General features: G+C 42.2%; 1 protein-coding gene across 6 annotated transcripts in view; it reads right to left on the minus strand.

The window, feature by feature from the left end:
- Positions 1-3: 3 nt before the first annotated feature.
- LOC135093598 (solute carrier family 53 member 1-like) overlaps positions 4-24117 on the minus strand; it is a 27420-nt gene continuing 3306 nt past the window's right edge. Inside the window, exons 2-16 of one of the 6 annotated variants that reach the window (XM_063992996.1) lie at positions 12048-12192; positions 11633-11777; positions 10801-11051; positions 9897-9992; positions 9119-9284; positions 8719-8922; positions 8247-8410; positions 7503-7653; positions 7163-7360; positions 6583-6752; positions 6081-6214; positions 5859-5973; positions 5156-5276; positions 4100-4255; positions 4-2477 (exon numbers count right to left, since the gene is read on the minus strand). In XM_063992996.1, the coding sequence (XP_063849066.1) occupies positions 4143-4255; positions 5156-5276; positions 5859-5973; positions 6081-6214; positions 6583-6752; positions 7163-7360; positions 7503-7653; positions 8247-8410; positions 8719-8922; positions 9119-9284; positions 9897-9992; positions 10801-11051; positions 11633-11777; positions 12048-12125 (2106 nt within the window). In that variant the 5' untranslated portion in view covers positions 12126-12192 and the 3' untranslated portion in view covers positions 4-2477; positions 4100-4142. Of the gene's footprint in view, positions 2478-4003; positions 4256-5155; positions 5277-5858; positions 5974-6080; positions 6215-6582; positions 6753-7162; positions 7361-7502; positions 7654-8246; positions 8411-8718; positions 8923-9118; positions 9285-9896; positions 9993-10800; positions 11052-11632; positions 11778-12047; positions 12193-13681; positions 13840-24117 lie in introns of those variants that run through there. The other 5 variants (XM_063992997.1, XM_063993000.1, XM_063992998.1 and 2 more) reach the window with 5 other exon arrangements.

A 24117-nucleotide genomic window follows, 5' to 3' on the forward strand; every position in this document is an offset into this window, starting at 1 on the left:
AAGATAATGGCTGAAAACACCTTTATTGCTCCTCCCACCTTCCAGCATTTGGCCACAGGTTCATACATGCTTGCGAGCACCCGGCCCACGTACAGTCGCTCCGAGCATTGAGGAGATACGGAAATACAAATAAATAAGGAACAGAGGCGCTTATCTAGTATACATACACATCACTATCATCCTAGTCATCACAGAGCAGCTGCATTAAACACACACTTATACACACACTCAAAGAAAAAAAATAGTGGTGAGCGAGCAAAGTGTTTTTTTTAATACAGGGCTCGGAGCCACGCACTGTTCACAGCAGAGGAAGGTTGCCGAGAGAACTTGTCGTGGACTTATGGACTTAAAGTTAGGGATAATAATGGGATCCTTTATTCATGTTTTTTTTCTGTATGATATTCTAATTATTCTCTAGATATTGAAGTTGAACACATTTCCCTATACAGAAGGTTTTTTGAGTGGTTAGAGATACATGTTTACTCATAATGAGATTCTAGTTACTTTCTTAACGTTGAGTTGTAAGTTGAACACATTTCTCTTCGAGGATGGTTTTTTGAAAGATTAGAGAAATTATATACTTCTCTTTCATGGCGTGTTTTCTGTGTAATATTCTAAATACTTCTTTGAACATAAATTGCTCTCTGAAGATTTTTCTTTTTTTTTCAAAAAGGTTAGAAAAATTATTATGCTCCTTCACTCGTGCATTCTCGGTTTTAAAATTCTAATTGCTTCCTAGGTCCTGAATTGTGAGTTGAACACAAATTCCTCCCTGAAGAAGTTGTTGTTTCGAAAAGCTGGGGAAATAAGATGTTTCTCCATCACTTGTGTCTTTTCGGTATAAAACTATAATTACTTTCTAGATGCTGGGTTATGAGTTGAACAGAAGTTTCTCATTGAAGATTTTTTTTCGAAAAGGTTAAGGAAATGATATGTATCTCTTTCACTCGTGTTTTCTCAGTATAAAACAGCTTTCTTAACAATGAATTATAAGTTGAACAGAACCTTTCTCCGAACATTACTGTTGAAACATCGGAGAAGTGACGTGCCTCTGTGAACTGTTGTGACCGTGACTCAACACATCACTCCAGCTTAGAAACGCGTCCAGGAAGTGAAACACGCACGACAATTTTCCGATCAGGCCTGGTGTGCTTTAGAATTATGAGTATTCTCTCTCTCTCTCTCTCTCTCTCTCTCTCTCTCTCTCTCTCTCTCTCTCTCTCTCTCTCAGCAGTCATTCCCTATACATTACATATAAATATGAATCTATACATTGCTTAAGGCTAAGATCGCACTCACGTGGTGAAGAAAACAATGCACGCTCGTACTCCGAAGGCCGCTCTTACCTGCGCCGCCACAGGGGAGTGTTGGCACCCCACCCCTGGCAGTGCGTGGAGGCGTGCCGCGCTGCTTGGGTCACCGCCCGTGTTCTCAGGCTGGGTCACACGTCACTCCGTGGACGATAAAGTTAACTGTATCTGTTGCCTCTATTCATGACGGCACCAGCGCCCTCCCGTCTCGCGGAAGGATATTTGGTAGCTTCGATTAATTTTAAACGGAGTGACGGTACTGTGATGCGTCAGACGTGGATCCTGCGCCCTCTCCAGACGGACAAGCGAGACGGGTGGTGTGAGATGTGGATGAGGATGTAGATGGAGGGCTGTAGTCTTTGTATCGACAGGTCCTTAAGAATTCCTCTGGTTTTGCTTGACGTCTTACTGCTGAAGTTGTTTTATTGTCCCTGCTGATCCACCTGACTGGCCCTCACGCTGCGGCCTTTCATCACGACTGTCCTTTAAACACCACACAATCAGGTTGGCGCCTTTGTTTTTCCCCATCAGTGGCTCGGAATCCTTGTGAAATTAAGAATCATCAAAACGCTCTTGCAACTTTCATTAGTGTTGAAGGTAGTGGAGATAAGTCGCCGACGCTTTCTGGGAACACAGTCCGGTGGAAAGGGCCAAGACGACAGCCATGCGTGTGTGTATGTGTGTGTGTGTGATAAGCAGCGATAATCTGCCAAAAGTATGGATGTGCGGCCACCATACAGAGTGCCATACTCTGAAACACTTCCGCGCTACACCTCCACTACATTCAAAAGGCTTTGGTTGAAGTGACACGGGTTTTCAAGGGTGTTTTTACGCTTCTAGTGACAGATTAACAAGATTTCTACAGTATTAACAGGAAAAACAACACTATTGAGAACCCGGTTAATCATCTCTGTGGCCTTTGAAAATAGTCGTGGTGAGAGAGCTGAGCGTTTCTGAATACGGACCAGCTGAGCCACAGCAGAGCCTGCTTCTACATGCGGGCAGCCAGACAGCAGGCGGCTCTCGTGTGTGTGGGGTGAGTGGCTTCCCTGCGCGGCGTCAGGTGTAGCATCTATCTGGCATGCTGTGTCTCCGCGGGGCTCCCTTCCTCCTCCTTCAGCGGGTAGGGGAGGGTGGTACTGATGCCGCCGCCGCCTCCTCCGCCATCTGTCATGAAGCGAAATAGGTGTAAAAAAAGCGTTACTTGTGTATTGTGACTAAAAGACGCTGGCTAGAGACTACAAAGGCTATGGGAAGGGTATCTATTTGCCGCTATGGCCTATACTGACTCTGTTATCTAAGGGGTTATGCAATGTGTGAAGCTATGCGTGTCACCGCCGTGTCCTATGCAGCCAAGTGTAAAGAGCCTAAGTGATCATTAAACTATTTCTTTCACTCAAAGCGTAAGGGCAAGCACATTACGCTGCATGGTTTTCACTACGTAGTAATAGTTTAATAATCAATGCCTAAATAGTTTTTCGTAAGGTAAATGTGTACTGCGATAAGCGATTCTAGCCTTCTGAATAGCCTATATATTACAGCAATTTTGGGTCAACGTATTACACGCTTCTAAATAATGGAATGCTTATTGATTTATTCATATTTGGCGCCTACGTAGTAAAGCTCAGCACTGTTAAGACTTCCTGTCATCAATTCAAATTATTGTGACCTGTAGACTAGTGGCTATAGACTCTACTGCTCTTATTAGGTGCATGCAAGACAAGTATCAGGTTAAGTGAGTGCATTTAGTGGTTGCATCTCATCTCGAGGACCATGCTGAGTGCAATGCGTAATACTTATGATGCTTTGCATTACCACGTACAGATGCTGCGTGCATGTGTGAGGCGGCGTGAGTGTGGGGGCAGAGGAGGGAAGGATGGAAGGGAGAGGTCAGGTTAGGACAGCAGGCTGGCCCAAAGAGAGAAAAAAATAGGTGCAAATTAGAATGAGAGGGTGGGAAAAGGGATAGAGGTGAGGAATGGATGAGCAGCAGGAGGGAGAGGAAGAGGGCGCAGCCGGCAGGTGGTGTAGGTGTGTGTGTGGCATGCAAGTTGTGCTGGGCCGTATATTAAAATGCTTTAAGATTTCAAGAGGAATAATTTCAAAGGCCACAGGGATGTTTTGGTGGATTCTCAAGGGTGTTTCTTCCCCCTGATGGTGCAGAATCTTGGTCAAACTGTCACCAGAATGATAAAAAATGCCCTTAGAAACCCCCATAACTCTCACTGAGGCCTGGTGAAAGTATTCAGATGAAACATCAAAGTGTTTGGTAAATATGGTCCTTGGGTTGCAAAGACAATGCACGTCTGACACATGCACACACACACTGGACGACTCAGGTGTGAGAGGAAGGCTGATAAAAACTCCCATATAATAATCAGCAGTTTTCATAATTGTAAATACTTACATTTCCTTCATAAGTACCCATGTTTTTTTAGTGCTACTTCCACTTGTCATCACCTGTATTTCTCTGTATTAGTACTTGTGTGGTGATGCGTGTGTCCCATGATTCCCTGTCAAGGCGGGTTTGTCACCGTGTCATTCATGATGCCAGGCACATCCACACAATGCAAGATGCTCACCACATGTATAACTTGTTTCAAAAGTTAGCAAGACTTACCTCACAAGACAAAATTTGTTTGCATCTTTGTCACCTCAAATATGCAGTTTTGTGAAAGGAAAAATTCACATTAGCAATCCATATTTTAGTATTGCACAGAAATGCTACACACACACACACACACACACACACACACACGCGCGCATATGCACACACCCTCAGAACATACTGACTAGTCTTCAGTGTGTGTGGCTGACTATGGTACACACACATCAGTGTTGTGAGGCTGGCACTAACAGCCTCAGCACTGCAGTGTTGTCCCTCAACACAGGCAGCACATCATGGGTGTTCCCTCTTTGTGGCGGCTGTGTGTCCTGTGTTGTACCTGTGTGTGGTGGGTGTGGGTGGCAGGTGTCAGTGGCAGGTACATGACAGGTGTGTCTGGCTGGCATAACTTTTAAATAATCTTTAAGTACAGTGATGTATGAATGACAAGTTTGTGTGAGAAATGTGTGATGTGTTAGTGTTGCTGTTTGAGGTGACTGTCACATACGCATCCCATGGATTGCACAGAATCATTATGTACATACAAATACAGACAGTTTGGTCCATTCAACACGGTTCCTTCCTAAACCTGAAGGCTTTACAAGTGCTTGTGGGTACCACACAGATACCTGATTTGGACAGCAGTAGAGAGGTACTTTGGTCTGGCTGCAACACGTGGCTATTATGATTTTAGAATAGACTTGGAATGAATCACTTACACTTTATCATCACATATAAAAATTAATCAATTAATTATGTGTATGAAAATGACACTCACTTCTATGCAAAGACTACCAGACTTCAAGGACCTTTCCCTGAGGACCAGCAAGACATTACAGTGAATACTCAGTACAATAATATCCTATTTCCTCAAGCTTCCAGGTGTTTCAAGCAGGTACACAAAGCCAGTGGGGAGAGAGTGTCACAAAGATGCCTATAAGCACTCACTTTCATTGTATTGTCTCTCTATTTTTGTCTTTTAGTGAAAAAAGTGGCAGACAGTTTTTACATTCACTGGTCTGCTGGTCTGCCTCTTATTACTGACCAAGAAAACACCACTATGACACAGGGAGTCACTCAGGGAATCAGGTGTTAGCAGTCTGGGTGTTCCTCAGACTCCCAGTGATGCCTCTGAACCAATTACGGAGCTCCACTGAGGTCACCGTGAGATAGTTGGCTTCTTCATCCACACTCTCTCCCACACCACCACCACCAGTACCCCCCGCACCACCACCAGTACCTCCACCACCACCACCATCCGGAAGAAGAGGTTTAGACTCAATTCCCTTACGTTGCTTCCCACCAGCCTTCTTCTTCTTGCGGTTCACGACGCCGTCAATTTCGTCCATCATCTTGACAATCTGTGGAGCAGTTAGGAGGCAGGTTGTTGATGAGACACAGAACACGACAGGCAAATGTGAATAAATTTAAACCATCAATAAATCTACAGTAATCAAAAATCTTTAAAGAAACAATGAGCTATCTGAAGAAATATGGAAAGGAGAGAGAGAGAGAGCAAAACAGACAGAGAAGAAGTGGAAAATGGAGAATAAATGGAAAAAGTGGAAGGCTGGAGCAGTAATACTGTATATGCCACTATGTTTCAAGTAAGGTCTTCCTCTCTGATCAAAACCTGTATTTGTAAGTAAAGATGAAGACACTCCTGCTGCACCCTGAGTGTCCCAACCAGGTGAATAAGGTAGTGTAGGGGGTGAAAAGAATGGTTTTGAAAAGGGGCACTGATAATTAGAAAATAAGAAAAAAAAAAAAGGGGGAATGATACTTAGAGGAAAGGAAGAATGGCTTCAAAGAAAAGTACTAAAACTAGGAGATAAGAATGACTAATTAGAAGACAAGGAGAATGGTTTAAAAAAAGGGGCACTGAATGATTTGAAAGAGGTACACATGTGATGCCTGAAGGAGGAGGAGGGAGAAACACTTGCCTGTGCCTGGTCAGAGGCATCCATGGGTATGATGGAAATGTCCCTCACAGCTCTGAATTTACCACAGTTGTTGATGTGTTCGTTCTCCAGACGGAAGAAGTTCCAGATGAACCGTCTGTTAGGGGAGTGAGTGGATGAGGTGAGGGAGGAACGTACTTCAAAATGAGGAACGTGAATGGCTAAAACATTATAAAAAAGGCACGTGTGATCACCACCACTCACCTGAACACTTCCAGTGGTGCGAGGATGGAGATGAGAATCTCTCCATTTGCCACCCTGAGCTCTGTGAGGGTGAGGGAGCAGGTCCAGATGAAGCGGAGAATGAAGTCCTCCACAATGCCAAAGTAGTAATAGTACTGCAAAGGAAGAAGGAACTTGTGGTTTTCTGAATGATGAGGTGTATTAACTGGCTTTCCTCTCCTAACAACACCAATTTCCCTCACATACACTGTCTGTGCAAACTCTAAACTCTTCATCCTCCCAAATGGCCACACCATCTCAGTACATTCCATTACACCACTCATTTATACCACTTGCACAGGCTCCATACCACATCTCAAACACAGCACCCGCATTGCTCTTTCCATTTCCATATGCTCTTGATTTCTGTGCCCTATTCTCAGCTCTCTTATCCTTTAAACCTCTCTATAATCCCATTCCTCATCCCTACATATGCATTGTTCCTACATCACACACAAAGAAGGCTGTCTCTACCACCACTCACTGGAGAGGAATAGACGAGCTCTTCCCTCAGGAATTTGTACTCTCCGCTGTTCTTGTCAAACATGCCCCAGTCCATCACCATGTCCCACCAGAACACAAAGCATGAACTGAACAGCATGGACACCACCAGCATGTAGAAGAAGGGATTGCTGCTGTTGCTCTCATACTGCCCTGTGAGGAGAGAGTCACACTGCTTAATTGTGAGTGTCAGGTGTCTCCATTAGGCTGTCCATGTGTTCATTCTGGCTGAGGGAAGGGAGAGTGGTGGGGATGTGAGGCAGTGTGGCTAGGGTGTCTTGGTGTCACGTTTGTGAGGCATTCAGAGAGTCAAAGGGAAGAAAGGAAAAGATAACCTAACCTAACCTGAATGTAAAAAAGTAACCTTCTTGTGAGTGCTATAAATAATTTTTAGTCAGCATTTGAAAACTCAGGAAATTGGCTACATTGTTTAAAAAATAAGAGAGAATACAGTATAGATTATTCCTACAACTATTTTTGCACGTACATTAGCAGTACATTATGATAGAAATACATTCAAACTTTAGAATGAAAATATGTGCTCTTTTGTTGGCCTCACTCACCTTTGTACACTTGGGTGAGGCAGGAAAAGGTCACTACGAAGAAGGTTGTGGCATACTTGAAGGCGTTCACCAAGTGCGGGAACATTTCTTTGGTGTCTCGGTAACGCCTCAGACACTGGGCGAACCTCCACCATGCCGGCAGACACGCCACAATGTTCCTCACCACCTGTGTCTTGTCAATGCACACCTGGTCATCAACTGTGGGAGGAAAATCAAAAGGTCAAACTTCACCTTCCTCTAGCTGCATAGTGGTGTCATATGAGGCTGTGAAGTTCAAGATGCAGAACAGTAGCACAAAATCTTGAGTGTCTCCCTCAGCAAGACCCACACTCTGCCTCACCTGTGTTGTGTATGTACCAGTTGATGCCCTGCGTGTAGAAGCACAGCGAGTACTCAAAGTCTTTCAGCACTTGCACCAGAGTGTTAAGTTGGTCGCCCAGCCAGAAATCAGCAAACTGCACAAACACGAAAGGGGCACAAACCACACGTCCCTGAGGAAGAGGAGGGAGGCTGTCAGTGTGTGTTAGTGCTGCACCAGTGTGTCACTAGTGTTATAAGTGGCTCATGTGTGGTACTACTGACCACTATCATATGTACCTCACAGAAACACCCTACAAATGTGTGATCCAATATTCACATCAGAAAAAGCTTGGCTCAAATTGTGGAATTAATTCAAAGTTTCTCTCCCTGTGCCAGTAGAAGAAACTGCCATTGTACATACTGCCATTGTATTCCTGTGCACTGATGGAGGCAATTCAAAGGAGCAGAAGAAATGATCTGGAAACTCCCTCCTCTATATTTCATTTCCACAATAAGACAAAATATCACATCTTATCATCAAGTTTATCTCCCTATAGTGGGGATCTCAGGCTGATATATATATATATATATATATATATATATATATATATATATATAAACAGAAAATACTCTTAAGTGAATTTCACAATCCCTCTGAGTGTGTTATATCAAAGAGTGAGTCTTGCCTTCTTTAGCTACTGGCCCTTTCAATACCAACTTCCTTCTCCACTGTACTGGTGGCAGCAGTATTGTCAACAATGACAGTGATTCACACACAACTCACCAACTTCTTGAGTAGCCAGAAGCGTGCCTCATGGTGGAAGGTCCGGGTGGGATTGACTAGGAAGAGTATCATGAAGCACAGCAGGGCGAGGGGCACCGTATAGGATGGGATGGACAGTGCCTCGGCGTACAGGAACCCCAACACACTCAGGGCCCAAATCACTCCTGCAACATATGGTTAATAAAAAAATAAATAAAATAAAAAATAAAAAAAATCCAGACCAAAGACAGACAAGAATATCCATAACAACTGCATGAAAATCACACCCATTCTCATACCTTCAGGGCGACAGAGAAAGGAACTGGGCACTCTACTACATGTGCTGAGGTCCAGGAAGGGTGATGCTACCTATCCTGCACCAACACTAACAAGTGAGTACTGACACCTTTACATCTGATGGGACAAGCAAGAGACATTACAAATCCACAGAAATAACCATTCCCTCATATCACAAGCACATCCCTCAACTCACCAAAGATGGCAGCAATCTCAATGAGGTGCTGCTCGGTGAGATGGTTCCTCGGGTCGATCTCGAAGATGAGGACGTGGTTCACCCCGGATGACCTCCACCCGTAGATGTTGATGCCGATAAGGAAGAGGAAGAGGATGATGAGGAGTGGTCCCCTGAACAACCTCAGCACCACCTCCACATTATGATTGTTCCAGTGGAAGATGCCTGCGAATGAGAATGGGGCAATGGGTGGATGAGAATGGGGCAATGGGTGGACAAGAATGGAGCAATGAATGGAGGATAACAGAAGAATGGGTGGATAAGGAACAAGATATCATCTCATAAGACATGCATGCAAAACACAAGCCACTGACACACAGACAGACTGAGAAATTTGAAAATGCCCATCCCCGTGCCTTACCTGACAGAATGACAGACACCACCAGCACAATGAAGGCTCCGGAGAAGAGGCCGACCTTGAATGTGGTCCAGGGGCTCTGTGCCTCGCCCAGGGGCGGCACACGCAGCCTCTTCATGGCCCTTTGACGGTCACCCTGCTCCAACTCTGAGGTGAAGGTGCCCTCAACCTACACAGGGAGTTTTTTTATTTTTATTTATTTATTTATTTTTCATTTATTTATTTTTTCTTATGTAGGAGGGGCACCAGCCAAGGACAACAAAATAAAAAAAAAATGAAAAAAAAAAGGTCCACTGAGATGCCAGTCCTTGAACAGAGTTAAAAGTGGTCATCAAAAATTAAAGGATAAGTGTCTTGATGTGTGAAGGGTTTTCTGGTATTATTTAATTCCAGTTATAAATGAGAAGTAAAAAAAAAAAAAAATAATAGATAAATAGACTGAAAAATAGTTATCACACTTCACATGTAAATGAGAGAAGTAAAAATTAACTATTCTACTCCAAATGTAAATGTGAAAAATAAAAATCAAATCACTTTACTCCAGATGTAAGCAATGAAAGTACAAATTCATTAGGCTACTCCAGATGTGAATGAGAAAAAAAGCAAAAATGAACCACACCATTCTAGATTTAAATGAGAAAAACAGAAATTAGTCACTTTACTCTCAATGTAAATGATAAGAAAAGTAAAAATTATTCACTCGCACAATACACCAGTGCTGGGAACGTCCATGCACTGTCTGTTGTGTCGTTCGTTACATGGGTGGACATAACAAGTATACCTCCTGAATAAGCTTGTCAATGTCCTTATTGGTGTTGAAGGTTGAGCAGTCAACATTGTCCTCCCGCCACTTGGCTCCATTACTGGTTGTCATTAGCTGTGGGAGAAGCAATGTGTGAAGTCATAAAGAAGCTGAGGTCTTCTGAGAATTTTTGTTATATTATACATTACTCCAAAGATCAGTGCTATGTCTATTCATCAATCTCTGACATTCTCCTTTAACCCCTTCACTGCAATACAAAATTAACACCACCAGAAGCGATGCATGAAATCTTTATAAGCATCTACAAGAAAAAAGGGAATTAAAAAAAAAAATAATAGATTTTGCAATTTCTACCCAGTTTAAGGAGTGGAGGTGGCTGTGGAGCAAGTAAATACACCTCAAAGAGATTGGTAATTAAGGAAAGATGTATCAAATGCCAGTCAAAGGGTAAAGTCATACAGAAGCAGAAGTTTTTTGAAGAGTTTTACATTATATCATATATTACTCCAAAATCAGTTCTATCTATCTATTCATCAATCTCTGATATGCTCCTTTAATCAGGGTAGCCATGACAAAGTATCTTCATCAGCATTCAGGGGGAAACAAATCACCCCAGTAGAATATTTTTTGTTTCTATATTTCACACTATATCACATTACTTAATCCTCACCTCCTCCAGTCCCATCATGCCTCACTCCACATCACATTCTACTAATACAAATATTTTCTTATTCCACCCCATATGATCCCTTCCAACACCTCTTATTCCTCATCTCCCCATCTCCCATCATGCTTCACTCCACATCACATTCTACTAATACTAATCTTTTCTTCTGAAGCAACTCCATTCAACTCCCATCATGCTCACTCTGCATCACTGTTACAATGAGACTAAAGACAAGACAGGAACACTCTTACCAACCTTGTCATGCTTCTTCAATATTTTCCTAAAGCCTGTGAAATTAAGGTTCTGGTAGTTCTGAAGGAGGATGAGGCTGAGGTAGAATTCTGAGAAGGCCAGCTTGAGGTCCTGCATCTTCCTGGCGGGGACGTTCAGCCTGGGCAGGAAGGAGAAGCCCTTTCTGTTGCGCAGGCCATCCCCATGCTGGTCTTTGGATGCTTGTAGGTCTGACTTGAGGGTGGTGTACTTCCTTGTAGCTTCAGCCATCTTCTCTGTGAGGGGGAAGGTGGTGATGGGTCTGATTAGGGTAAGGAGTCGCTGCTTATCCCTACATCCCACTCTGGCCTTTTCTCCCTTGAAAGAAGCTAAGGAATAGGGTAAGGAATCAGTTTATCCCTATATACAATCCTGGTCTTCTTTTCTCTATTGAATCTTGCTAGGGGAAGGTGGTGGTAGGAGTTCCTGTTTATCCCTACATCCAACCCTGGCTTCCTTCTCTCCCCTGAATGATGCTGCTGCTTATAGGAATGTAGAGAGTACCAGTTGATATTTTCAGCAAGAACATTGATGGGAAAGTTGGGTCACTGTGATGATAAGTAGATGGCCTGGAAGAAGTTATATCATCATTGTACTAAAATTTCATACCTAATATCGGGTTTGTTATACAGCAAGAACACACCACCTTTAGTAAAAGTCAAAAATTATAAATATATACCTGTAATATTCAAAATAAAGGTGAACTGGAAGGAAGGTGACACATTATGTTTATCTGTGACATTTAAAGTGCACAACTCATCAAAAACAGAGCTGGGCACACCCACACAGACTGGGCAACTCTCAGGCCAACACTCACCTGAGAAGAAGGTGTTGATCTTGGCCAGCTCCTTGTCACACACCCGGAAGAATTGCTCATCAAACCTGGCGTAGTACCTGGTGATCATCTCCTCCTCTGTCACCTCCGATGATGGTGCTTGCTCCACAGCAGCATAGAGCATCGCCTGTGGCACGGTGCCTCAGTTAGTGCCTCCAGGGTGACCTGTGACTCCTTGTCTGTGCCTCACTACTCACTATTTCAGCTTAATACTGTGCCCACTTCCCTAAATTTCGTGAGACTAATTCTGGCTATAGTAATTTATCATTGTTGCTGTGGCCTCTTACTCTTACTTAAACTCTCCATTTTCTATAATGTCAAGCAAGTAACTCCAAAACTCATGTGAGCCTTGAAATATCAGGGAATGAAGTAAACATGCAGGACTGGTCTGGCAAACCTTCATCTCCTCGTAGCTGATGTACTGCTTCCTCCATTCCGGCGTGATGTGAGCCGCTAAGTGCTCCGCGAACTTCATTTTAGCTCAGTGTGAGGGGCGGCCAGCACCGGGTAGGGTGGCTGCCACTACACAAGTTGGAGGTCACCTTGAGGAAAAAGAAAGCCACTTGAAACAGTTTGCCTTTCATTATTTTTCATCTCTATTCTTTTCTTATATTTTCAATCAAGTATTCTGGGTTAAAGCATGATTTTTTTTATTAAGGTTTATTTCCTTTCAATTTGCTGAGTACCAAATGTTACAGTTAATTTTTGATGAACCAAACACATCAGTTATGAAATCTGGAATTGCATGAATTGTTAATGGGGAAAAATTCAATCAATATGACACACAAATTCATAGCTGCACAATTTCCTCTAACAGGATCCTAACACACACACACACACACACACACACACACACACACACACAGACGCACACATCACCATGCACCACTGAGTATTTTTTGTGACATTCACTTTGCATGTCTGTCTCTGGAATGATTTGCTGGTTTATTATTATTATTATTATTATCATTATTATTATTATTATTATTATTATTATTTATTTATTTTTATTTTTTTTTCTGCATTATACGCACAAATTTCCAATAAGTTTCACAGTGTTTGTTTCTGTGTGTGTGTTGTCCTGCAGTCTGTACAGCTGTGTCTCAGAGTCAATCATCCCTGCTGGCTATAGTAAGCTTGGGATTATGGCTGGCTCTGATAACACCTAGTTCAAGGTTATGTAGGGACTTTTGAAGCCACCCAGCAACACGGTTATTGGAGATTTCCCTTTAGCTTCACAGCAATACCACTCTACTTCATGGCACACCATTCCTTCATTAAATTCCTATCATGAAAAGTAAGATTTGAAAAATTACAAATTTTTCTTTGTTACGGGAAGCACGTGTTGTTCACACACACCCTGAGGAGCATGTGAGCGTGAGCAGTTGCTTGTAATCTGCAGCTTTACAGAACTCATTATCACACCTTTCTGGTGATAACATATCAATAAGACACAATAGTTTCTTACTTCCAGGTATCAATGTATTAGTGAGGACGAGATCAGATACTGCACAGCGGTGAGTGTGGCAAGGACTCACACTGGCCCTGTGTTTCTTTAAGGTGCACAGTTAAGGGTTAGGTTAGTGTCCTTAAGGGGGAAGTGTCCAGGGGGACCTAGGTTATGTTAGGTTAGGTTAGGTTAGGCAAGAAAGTTCCCCTGTTTCCAAAATATTGCGTTTCATCCTTAGATTATTATTATTATTATTATTATTATTATTATTATTATTATTATTTATGAGTCAAAATGTGACAATTTGGCTCCTTTTATCTTAAAACCCAACTTTCCCACCAGATCCCCCAGGCTGGCTTGTCCTGGAGAGGGCGGCAATAGAATACATCAGCAGCCACTAATGGTAAGATTCATCAGTAGTAATTAACAGGCTAAAGTTATTACCGTAACCCCATTAACCCCTTCTTTGTGTAGCTTACGACTTGGGGGGGAAAAAAAGCATAGTTTTTTTTTTTTCCCCCAGAAAGAAAGTCAATGTTTGGAAATTTGTAGGCTGTTGTTATTTCTGTAATCCCCATTACCTTATCTACGTGGACGGCGAGGTCCGGGAGTAGAATATTAGGTGGTGAGCGCAGGGATACTGTGAGCGAAACATCATCAACACACCACACGCACCACCGGCCAGTCAGCTGATGGATGTAAACAGACCCAGCTGATCCATCAAACAACTCTGCCAACTTTTGTTTGTCTTTGTTTCTCGCATTCTTTTTCTGCTTTTTATTGATTTTAATACATAAGCGGAGACGTGTGAAAAATACAAAACAATTACAATAGCCATTCCATCATTTGCTTGAGAGAGAGAGAGAGAGAGAGAGAGAGAGAGAGAGAGAGAGAGATTGTTGTGGATTACTGCCCTCTTAGCCTCGATTCATGTATCATTGTGCAAGATTAAGAGTGAAGAGGAGTGTGCATACTGCTTCTTCTATTTGAACAGCTGAATCGCGAACGGAAAAAAAAAAGAAAGAAAGGAAAAAGCCTGGCACGTGTTTCCAATGTGCGTTACTGTTTACTCTCGGTGTTTAAAGATCTTGTGTGCTTTCCCGTCACAGCGCATGGGACGCCTCTCCAAATCAAGGCCAGTGGCGTGGTAGCTTCTTTGAATTACCACTTACGCAAGAGAGAGAGAGAGAGAGAGAGAGAGAGAGAGAGAGAGAGATTAAAAAAAAGTATTTAGATGAGTATTGGTGTTACATCGTATTATTATTATTATTATTATTATTATTATTATTATTATTATTGTGATTTTGTTTCTTATTCTTTTCTTTATTGTGCCTATCCTCCTTAGCGTTGAACTATTGTAATAAACGTGATGCAATTCCGAGAAACTCGTATCACGTGTGTTGCATGCGTTAATATTCCTTTTATGTTGTCCTGAGAGTCCTTGGTGCATGTCCTTCCTTGTTATCTGATTGTATTCTATACCTGCAAATTACTGCGGCCTTTGTTGTGACTGCACTGCCTGACGTCCTGTGTGGCGGATTTGGCGAGTCACTGCATGTATGGGCCAATATTCTGTGAGGCACTCTGCTCTCTCTCACCTCCACTATTTTCAAAGGCTACATAAATGACAAGCCGGGTTCTCATGAGTGTTTCTCCTGTTAGTAATGTGGAAATCTTGTTAATCTGTCACTAAAACCGTACAAAACACCCTTAAAAAACTTGTATAGCTTCAACTAGAGCATTTTGCAAACTGTGGGGCTTCGGGGAAGAAGTGTCATAATTCTATGAGAACCAGTATCAGTAGCCAGTTGACCAAGCAGTACGGAATTCAGGTTAGAAGTACTAGTATTTGCGTCATCACACACAGCCATGGCGGCGTACCTGTGAAAATAACATGGACTACCGAAGTTCATTTACCTGGATTTGGGAATTCCTGTATGACGTCACGGGACCTACATCACAGTTCGATTATTTTCCTAAATCATGAACACGTATTGAGTCGGGGTGTTTTTTTTTTTTTTTCTTATGTAGATTTAGGAGAATTATCCTGGCATGTGCCGTGGATCTTGCGCCAGTTCCTCTCTCCCTAAAATTTTGGTTATTGTGAAACGCTCATTAGTCGCCATATTATCGCGTCACGGTGAGGATCAGGTGAAGGAAACGTGGAGGGCAGGACTGTATAATTAGCTTAGTGATAGTTAACTTACGGGAATTCCTGTTTGTTCCTTTTGTATTTAATCTTATCTTATGCGCTCATTTACTCTTTTAATTTTCAGTCTGTCTGTCTTTCTTCTCTTTATCTTTCTTTTCTTTGTCTCTATCATTTTATTCTTTCGCTGTCTAGTTTAATCTTATGTGCTCATTTAGTTTTTTACTCTTAATTTTTTAGTCTGTCTTTCATTTCTATCTTTCCTTTCTTTATCTCTCTCTATAGTCTTTCTTTCTAATATATTTTTTTTATCTTCCCTTTCTCTGTATCTCTCTCTTTTCCGTCTATTTATCCCTTTCCTCTGTATCTTTCTCTTTAATCTTTATCTGTCTAATATTTTTTTATCCTTCCTTTCTCTGTCTCTCGACTTTTATCCTCCCTTTTTTATGTCTTTATTTTTGTCTAGTCTTTTATCCTCCCTCTCTCTGTCTCTCAGTTTTCCAACATCGTGCCCCAATCACAAACCTTCCATCTACCATACTCTTACTAAATGTTCCCTTCCTTCTCACCTCACCCACTCATATTCTCCCGAGTGACTGAGCAATACTGCTGAGTCAGCTTATAAATATGCCAGTAGACGTTCCGAATATTGCTAGTTAGGTGGTATGTTTCAGTTATTTAATGTACCTGATCACCCTATCACCTTCATAACACTGGTACGTATACAAAATAGGATGTGTTATGGTGAGTTATAAGAGGAAATAGTTGCATCATTAACTCTTCACCACTTCCTTCCCTTCACCAGGTCCTTCCCCTCCCTTTGTCCCTCCTCTTTCTTGCTGGAGTTTTACGAGTTACTTAGCGTTTCCACAGCACAGTGACGGCAAGAGAGAGAGAGAGAGAGAGAGAGAGAGAGAGAGAGAGAGAGAGAGAGAGAGAGAGAGAGCTGTATAATGAATAACAACCATGCATTAATTTCTGAAAACCAGTCTTGTTCTCGTCCTTTTGTTCTTGTTCTTGTTCTTGTTCTCTTCTCCTCCTTACCCTCCTCCTTCTTCTCCTCCTCGAATAGACATTTATTCTCCAAAAGGCGTTTTTAATCTCCAAATTATATTGAAACTACTTATTTCGTAACCATACATATTTTTTTTTTCTTTTCTTAGATCTCAGAATTTTTTTTTTCCCCATAAGATATTTCTGAGTCTCTCCAAGGCATTGACGCCCCTTGGTCCTGTCAGTATTGCGTCGCGTCAAGTTTAGGGAGACGCGTGTTGTGATCAAACTGAAATGCGATCTTATGAAAGTTACTCGACAGATGGCGTTGATTTAGAAGAGACAGATTGCCAGATAGCTTAGGTAATGATTCTCTCTCTCTCTCTCTCTCTCTCTCTCTCTCTCTCTCTCTTATTCCTATCTTTATTCACTGCATGTGGTTTAACAATGACAAGATGGCACAGGTCTGTATTTTGAAACGCTTCGCTCTCTCACCACGACTATTTAAAACAACAACAACAACAACAACAACAACAACAACAACAACAACAGAGGTTTAGCCGGGCTCTCATGATTTTTTTTCCTGATAATAATGGAGAAATCTTCTTAATCTGCGACTAGAACCGTTAAAACTTCCTTAAAAACTCATGTCACTCCAACTAGAGCCTTTTGAATGCCGTGGAGGTGCGGCGCGGGTGCTTCAGAATACAATCCTGTCTCTGTGTCTTTTTTTCCATCAAACAAAAGCACGTGTCTGATTCTGTACGGTACCGGAAGCGCATCATCGTACCTCAGGGTTAGATTATTGTACTTGAGAAGGGATAACGTTACTCCAGCCTTGGTAATGCATGTGTTGGTGTATCGTATAGGGTTTTCCCTCCACCTCTCCCTCTCACCTTGACTCGGGAAGATAGTGTAAAGTTCAAAAAGAAAAGACCTTGATGTTAATAGATGATTGTTACAAGAAGAGCAAGAAGAGTGAAATGACTAACTTCCCTTTCCTCTCTCTCTCTCTCTCTCTCTCTCTCTCTCTCTCTCTCTCTCTCTCTCTCTCTCTTATTCTTCGATTTGTCATTTTCTTTTTATTGATTTCTGGTCTTTGTTTAATATTTTTTTCCCTCCTCCTCCTCCTCCTCCTCCTCCTCCTCCTCCTCCTCCTCCTCCTCCTCCATCTTTAGTGTCTGTCATTTACTCCTTATTTTTTCTACTTTTTCTTTTTTTGTTTCCCCTTTCCACCTGTTTCCAGCCTCTCTCTCTCTCACCTCTGGCGCGCCCCTGAACTCCTAGAGAGAGAGAGAGAGAGAGAGAGAGAGAGAGAGAGAGAGAGAGAGAGAGAGAGAGAGAGAGACAGTCGAAAGCTCCATCAGTCCGGGTCATGCTCAGTCACACAAGTCAGTCAGTTAAGCTTCCTCAGTTAATTTCAAGTCAGTTAAGCCAATAATATCAGTCTAGTCAGTTACTCCCAGTCAGTAAAGTCAGTTATATAACCTTAATCAGTTAATCCCAGTCAGTTCAGTATACCCAGTTAATTCCAGTCAGTAAGTCAGTTATTTCAATGTATTCCGTTAGTTTCAGTCAGTTAAGGCAGCCATTTTAATGTACTCAGTTAAATTCAATCAGGGAGGAGACAAGGAAGGAGAGAGGCGCCCTTTGAAACAAGTGAGGGAGGAGGAGGAGGAGGAGGAGGCAGAGAAGAGGGGAGGGTCCGTTTGTGTGTGTGTGTGTGTGTGTGTGTGTGTGTGTGTGTGTGTGTGTGTGTGTGTGTGTGTGTGTGTGTTCGGGGAACCCCCTGTGGTAGCGGCAGGCGTGGTGGCACCTTTGTCTGCCTTGTGACCTTGGGCAGTGGTGACGCCCCCGCCCCTCCTTGCCCTGCCCCGTGGGTCTGCCGGGCATGCTGGTGCGCACCGGGACCTGTTGGTATGTAGCGAGGCACGTCCTTTCACCAATGCCTTCCTTCCTTCCTTTAATTGGCGTTTTAACTTATTTTTTTCTTATTTATCATTAACGCTTTAAAGGTTTTTCGTTTTCAGTGGTATTTGGTTAGATGTTTCTTTTCTTTTATTTATTTATTTATTTATTTATGATTTATTTATTTTTTTTCAACTTACCCTTGCCTTTATTTTTTTTTTCCCTCCCCTTTACCTGACGTCTTGCCTTTTCCCAGTTAAATTGGCGTTCTAGGTCCATTTTTTGTTCTTTTTTTACCTCGTATGTTACTCTTATTAGGTTTTTTAAGTTCCCGATGGTTTATGGGTAAATAGTTCTTGGCATGAGTTTCCGTGTGTGGGTGTGTGTGTGTTTGTGTGTGGCCAGGCACGTTGGTTCACCATTGCCTCTTCCTTCCAGTATCTCGCGTGTTAGGTTTATTATTTTTTTTACCTTATACGTTACTCTTTAGTACCCAGTGGTGTAAATAGCTCCGTTTGTGGTAGAGTTTCCGTGTGTGTGTGTGTGTGTGTGTGTGTGTGTGTGTAGCAAGGCGCGTTGCTTCACCCTCGCCTTTTCCTTCCAGTACCTTGCGTTTTAGATTAATTGTTCACCTTTTGAGTTAATCCTTATAAAGTATTTAGTTCCGGTGGGTTTATGGGTGTATCCTTCGATGTGTCACTTCCTTCCCATTGATTTCTGGGTTTTATTTATTTATTTTTCCTTCCTTCCTTCCTTCTCCTCGCCTTCCTCCGAAATAAAGGAAAAAGAATGGTTACAAATATATGGAAATTAGAATCATCCTATATTCTTAGTAATCGTGGTAGTGGGCTTTAGGGATGGGACTGTTGAGGTGTACTGTTGTGTGTGTGTGTGTGTGTGTGTGTTTTAGGGGTGTTTTAAGGATGTTCTTCATTGTATTTTATTTACTGTATCTATTTAATTTTACGAGTATATATTATTACAATTTTATTTGACTGCATTTATTTTTCCTCAAGATTTAAAAGCCACAGCAGTAAAAATATTATCCATATACAGTGATCCTGACTTTTCATAATTTTTTTTTCATCTCATTACAATAATAACGGTTTTCTATTTCAAGGCGTATAACGAGTTTGCAATTTTCAGCCTTACGAGTAGTGGACATCGCTTACTTCCACACCTCTTCCACTTATGTACATTCAATCCACCTTTCCCACGCAGAACAAGTCTCCTAGTAACTAACACCTCATCTTCTCTTCACCCACCTCACACTGCACCCCTATTATGTATGAACCCACTGCAGGCATTAGTATGTGTCAGGTTAGGCTAGGTTGGCATTGGTCTGTCATCTTCGTCACACTCATCCTTCTCAAACACGTGGCAGCTTCTGGTGTGTTTCAGTACTTTGGTTTGTTGGTTAGGTTTGGTTTGGTTTGTTTAGGTTTCGTTAGGTTAGGTTAGATTAGGTTAGGTTAGGTTAGATTAGGTTGGGTTAGATTAGGCTTGGTTTGGTTAGGTTAGATTAGGTTTGGTTAGGTTAGGTTAGGCTTGGTATAATTAGATTTGGTTAAGTTAGATTTGGTTTGGTTACCTTTTAGCTTATGTTTAGTTAGGCTAGGTTAGGTTTGGTTACGTTCGGCTCTGTTAAGTTTGGCGCCACACACATCCATATCAAACGCATGGGTGCTTATGTGTGTGTTGGTTAGGTTAGGTTTAGCATTCGTCTCTTATCCACGCCACACTCCTCATAATATCAAACACTGCTTCTGTATGTTAGTGCGTTGGTTTGACGGTTTCACTATGTCCACATCTCGTCCCTTCGCTTAAGAGGATCTACCAAGCCACGCCCAGGCCTTACACCACCATCACCACCATCAGCACCCTCACCACCACTACTATTACTATCTCCTCTACTTGCCCCACCACAACCACGACCACCGTAACCCTCAGTCCCTCCCTCCCTCCCGCGTTTTTTGTTCCGAAGTGACGTCATGCTAAGGTTCAGTTTAGTACGGGTTATTATTGTCTTAGTGGTTCAGCCTGGAGTGAAGGTCAAGTGTTCAGTTGATTTCAGTTCACTAGTTCGGTTAATTTTATTTGTATTAATGTTCAGATGATTCAGTTTACCTACTTCAGTTTAGTTTGTTTACCTTTACGATCGTTCAGAGAGTTCCATTAAGTTCAGTTATGGGTGTTAATTTATTCTACTCCAATTAGGTCAGTCTATAGTTCAGTCAAGGCAGTCTAGTCCAGCCAGTTGCCTGAAGCGTATTCGTGCAAGTTCCGCTACTCTCATATATAGTAACATCACCCAATTCAACACACGTAGCTTAGGTCACACAGGTCATTCAATTAATCCACTAGAAGCAACCCTATTCCACTTCACACACACACACACACACACATACACACATACCAGGTACAAATGAATCATCTTAAGTGTCTTTCCTCTTGTTTTAATTCCACGATGATTACGTAACAAGAGGTGGAGGTGGTGGAGGTGGTGGAGGTGGAGGCCATGACGTCATCCAGACCAGGTGGTTGTCTTTGTAGCCAGGTGAGTGGAGTGTGTGGAGTGAGTGGGCTGTGTTTCTCTCCATACCTCCATACCTCCATACCTCCTCACCTCCACCGTCTTCCCTCTCCCTCTCTCCCTCTCACATCCACCCCCTCCCCCTCCCTCTGTCTCTCTAAACGTGCTGACATTTACGTTATAGGTCTCTCTCTCTCTCTCTCTCTCTCTCTCTCTCTCTCTCTCTCTCTCTCTCTCTCTCTCTCTCTCTCAAGTCAGTGACCTTGTTCCTTCACGAGAGAGAGAGAGAGAGAGAGAGAGAGAGAGAGAGAGAGAGAGAGAGAGAGAGAGAGAGAGAGAGAGAGAGAGAGAGAGAGAATGACGTAATAAGGAAAAGATGGCGATAGGGAGAGGAAGGAAAAAAAAAAAGGAGGAGGATGAGGACGAGGGAGGAGGAGGAGGAGGAGGAGGAGGAGGAGGAATTGGAGTGGAAGAAGTAAAAAGGAAGGATAACATTGCAGAACTGAATCATGAAGCCGGATGTGGATAAAATAGGGAAGATAAAAATTATGGAAGTGTGTGTGTGTGTGTGTGTGTGTGTGTGTGTTGATTGCGAATAACCTCGTCTACTTTATATCACACACACACACACACACACACACACACACACACACACACACACACACACACACACACACACACACGCATGTATTCGTGGTATTTACATAAGCACATTTTATTTTTCTATTTTTTCTTTATTTTCTCTAAGTATTCTGCTGATGTTAACATGTCCTTTCTTCTTTTCAATTTATATACATTTCTTTCACTTTAATTAATTACTATCACATCTTTCTTTATATAAACCTCTCTTTGTCTTGCTGTCTGTCTGTTTGTCCTTCTTTCTTTCATTTTTTTTCCCTTTCCTTCCCTCTCAGTTGTCTTTGTTTATCTGTCTCTCACTACCGCGTGTGGTGTGTGTGTGTGTGTGTGTGGGTGTGTGTGTGTGTGTGTGTGTGTGCGTGCAAGGACGTTCCGTATTCGAGAAAGTGTTGGTTTTATTTCCTGTCTTTTCATTATTGCTTAAAAATCTTTACTCTTCCTTATTTTTATTCCCAGACTTCCTTTTCCTTCCCTTTCGTCTTGGTGTTCTTTATTCATTTATATGTTTATCTATTTTACTCTTCCCTTTCTCTCTCTTTCGTCTTACCTGTTTATTATTTTCTCTGTTTATTTATTTATTTTTATTTTTTTAAGGTAGACGAGTTTGGAAGTTAACAGATTGGATTTTTATCATGTAGTTGTTTAATATATGCGAGATTGTAACAGTTAGAAGTGATCCCTCTCTCTCTCTCTCTCTCTCTCTCTCTCTCTCCTCTCTCTCTCTCTCTCTCCTCTCTCTCTCTCTCTCTCTCTCTCTCTCTCCTTGAGCCATAACGCGTCATTATCATACATTATCATTTACATCTCTCTCTCTCTCTCTCTCTCTCTCTCTCTTCCCTCTCTCTCTCTCTCTCTCTCTCTCTCTCTCTCCTCTCTCTCTCTCTCTCTCTCTCTCTCCCTCTCTCTCACCTTCAACATACGAAATAAGAGCTGCTCGTAATTGTAAAGAGAAGGAACCCCGTATTATGTTTGTATGCAAGGAGAGAGAGAGAGAGAGAGAGGAGAGAGAGAGAGAGAGGAGAGAGAGAGAGAGAGAGGAGAGAGAGGAGAGAGAGAGAGAGAGAGAGAAGGAAGGATGCAGTACAGTTGTTTTTGTTTACTCTCTCTCTCTCTCTCTCTCTCTCTCTCTCTCTCTCTCTCTCTCTCTGTGTCACAAATTGATAGACGGGCACACTGATAGCAAACAAACACGCGCTTGCTCTCCACCTCTCTCTCTCTCTCTCTCTCTCTCTCTCTCTCTCTCTCTCTCTTCTCTCTCTCTCTCTCTCTCTCTCTCTCTCTCTCTCTCTCTCTCTCTCTCTACATATTGATGGGTAAGGTAAGGCACCAAAACAACAACATCATGGTGCGTCACAGCATGAAAATGAAGACGATGCAATGATAATAACATGAATAATAACATTGTCACACTAGAGAGAGAGAGAGAGAGAGAGAGAGAGAGAGAGAGAGAGAGAGAGAGAGAGGAGAGAGAGAGAGAGAGAGAGAGAGGGGGGGGGTGCATGACTTGTTGTTTATTGTTGCTGTTGTTACTATTACCATTATTATTATTATTATTATTATTATTATTATTATTATTATTATTATTATCTTTTTATTGAGGGGAGAATTTCTTTTTGTCTGTCCATTTTTTTCACTTCGCTAACGAGAGACACACTAGAGAGAGAGAGAGAGAGAGAGAGAGAGAGAGAGAGAGAGAGAGAGAGAGAGAGAGAGAGAGTAGGGTGAGAGAGCCAAGAGTGACTGAGGACATAGTTTTAATTTTTTTTTTTGGTTCACGAGAGAGAGAGAGAGAGAGAGAGAGAGAGAGAGAGAGAGAGAGAGAGAGAGAGAGAGAGAGAGAGAGAGAGGAGAGAGAGAGAGAGAGAGAGAAGCTGTCAGTGAATACTCATCTTGTTTACAGAATAACCTGAATTACTTCATATCAATCATTCATATTTGCAAGTGATTTGTTGTATTGCTCTCAACATACAAGGAAAAAAAAAAGGAGGAGGAGGAGAAGGAGAAGGAAAAGGAAGAGGAGAAGCAAGAGAAGAATCAGTGAGTAGAAAGAGAAGGAGCAGCAGGAGAATTAGGAGTAAGAGGAACAGGTGAATAAGGAGAAGGAAGAGGAGGAGAAGGAGTTACAAAAATAAAAATAAAATAAAATGAAGGAAGTGAGGAAAACGAGGAAAAAGAATACTAGGAACAGAAGGATAAGAAGAAAGAGCAAGAGGAGGAGAAGGAGGAGGAGGAAGAGGAGGAGAAGAAGGAGGAGGAGGTGGAGAGGGCCCTTGTTGTGTCCCGCGCACTAAAAAATGTAGATAGCAAGATGTAGGTTAATACTGTTGTCATTGTAATGCTTACCAGTGCAGCGGTGTGTGTGTGTGTGTGTGTGTGTGTGTGTGTGTGTGTGTGTGTGACTGAGTATACACGTAGACAGACAGATAGATAGATGGATAAACAGACAGACACACACGCACATTGACAGACAGGTAGATGGGTAGATAGATAGATGCTTATTGACAAACACACACACACACACACACACACACACACACACACACACACACACACAGAAACAGCTATAGATGGATGGACAGACAGACAGACAGACAGACATGAAGGTCGAAGATAATGATTTTTCCTGTACACACACACACACTCTCTCTCTCTCTCTCTCTCTCTCTCTCTCTCTCTCTCTCTCTCTCTCTCTCTCTCTCTCTCCTCTCTCTCTTAAGTAATAGCAAAACATTCAAATCGTCCTTTTCACTCTTTTTTTTGCAAGGAGAGAGAGAGATAGAGAGAGAGAGAGAGAG

Source organism: Scylla paramamosain, chromosome 43, assembly GCF_035594125.1.
Source record: "Scylla paramamosain isolate STU-SP2022 chromosome 43, ASM3559412v1, whole genome shotgun sequence".
Classification (NCBI taxonomy): Eukaryota; Metazoa; Arthropoda; class Malacostraca; order Decapoda; family Portunidae; genus Scylla; species Scylla paramamosain.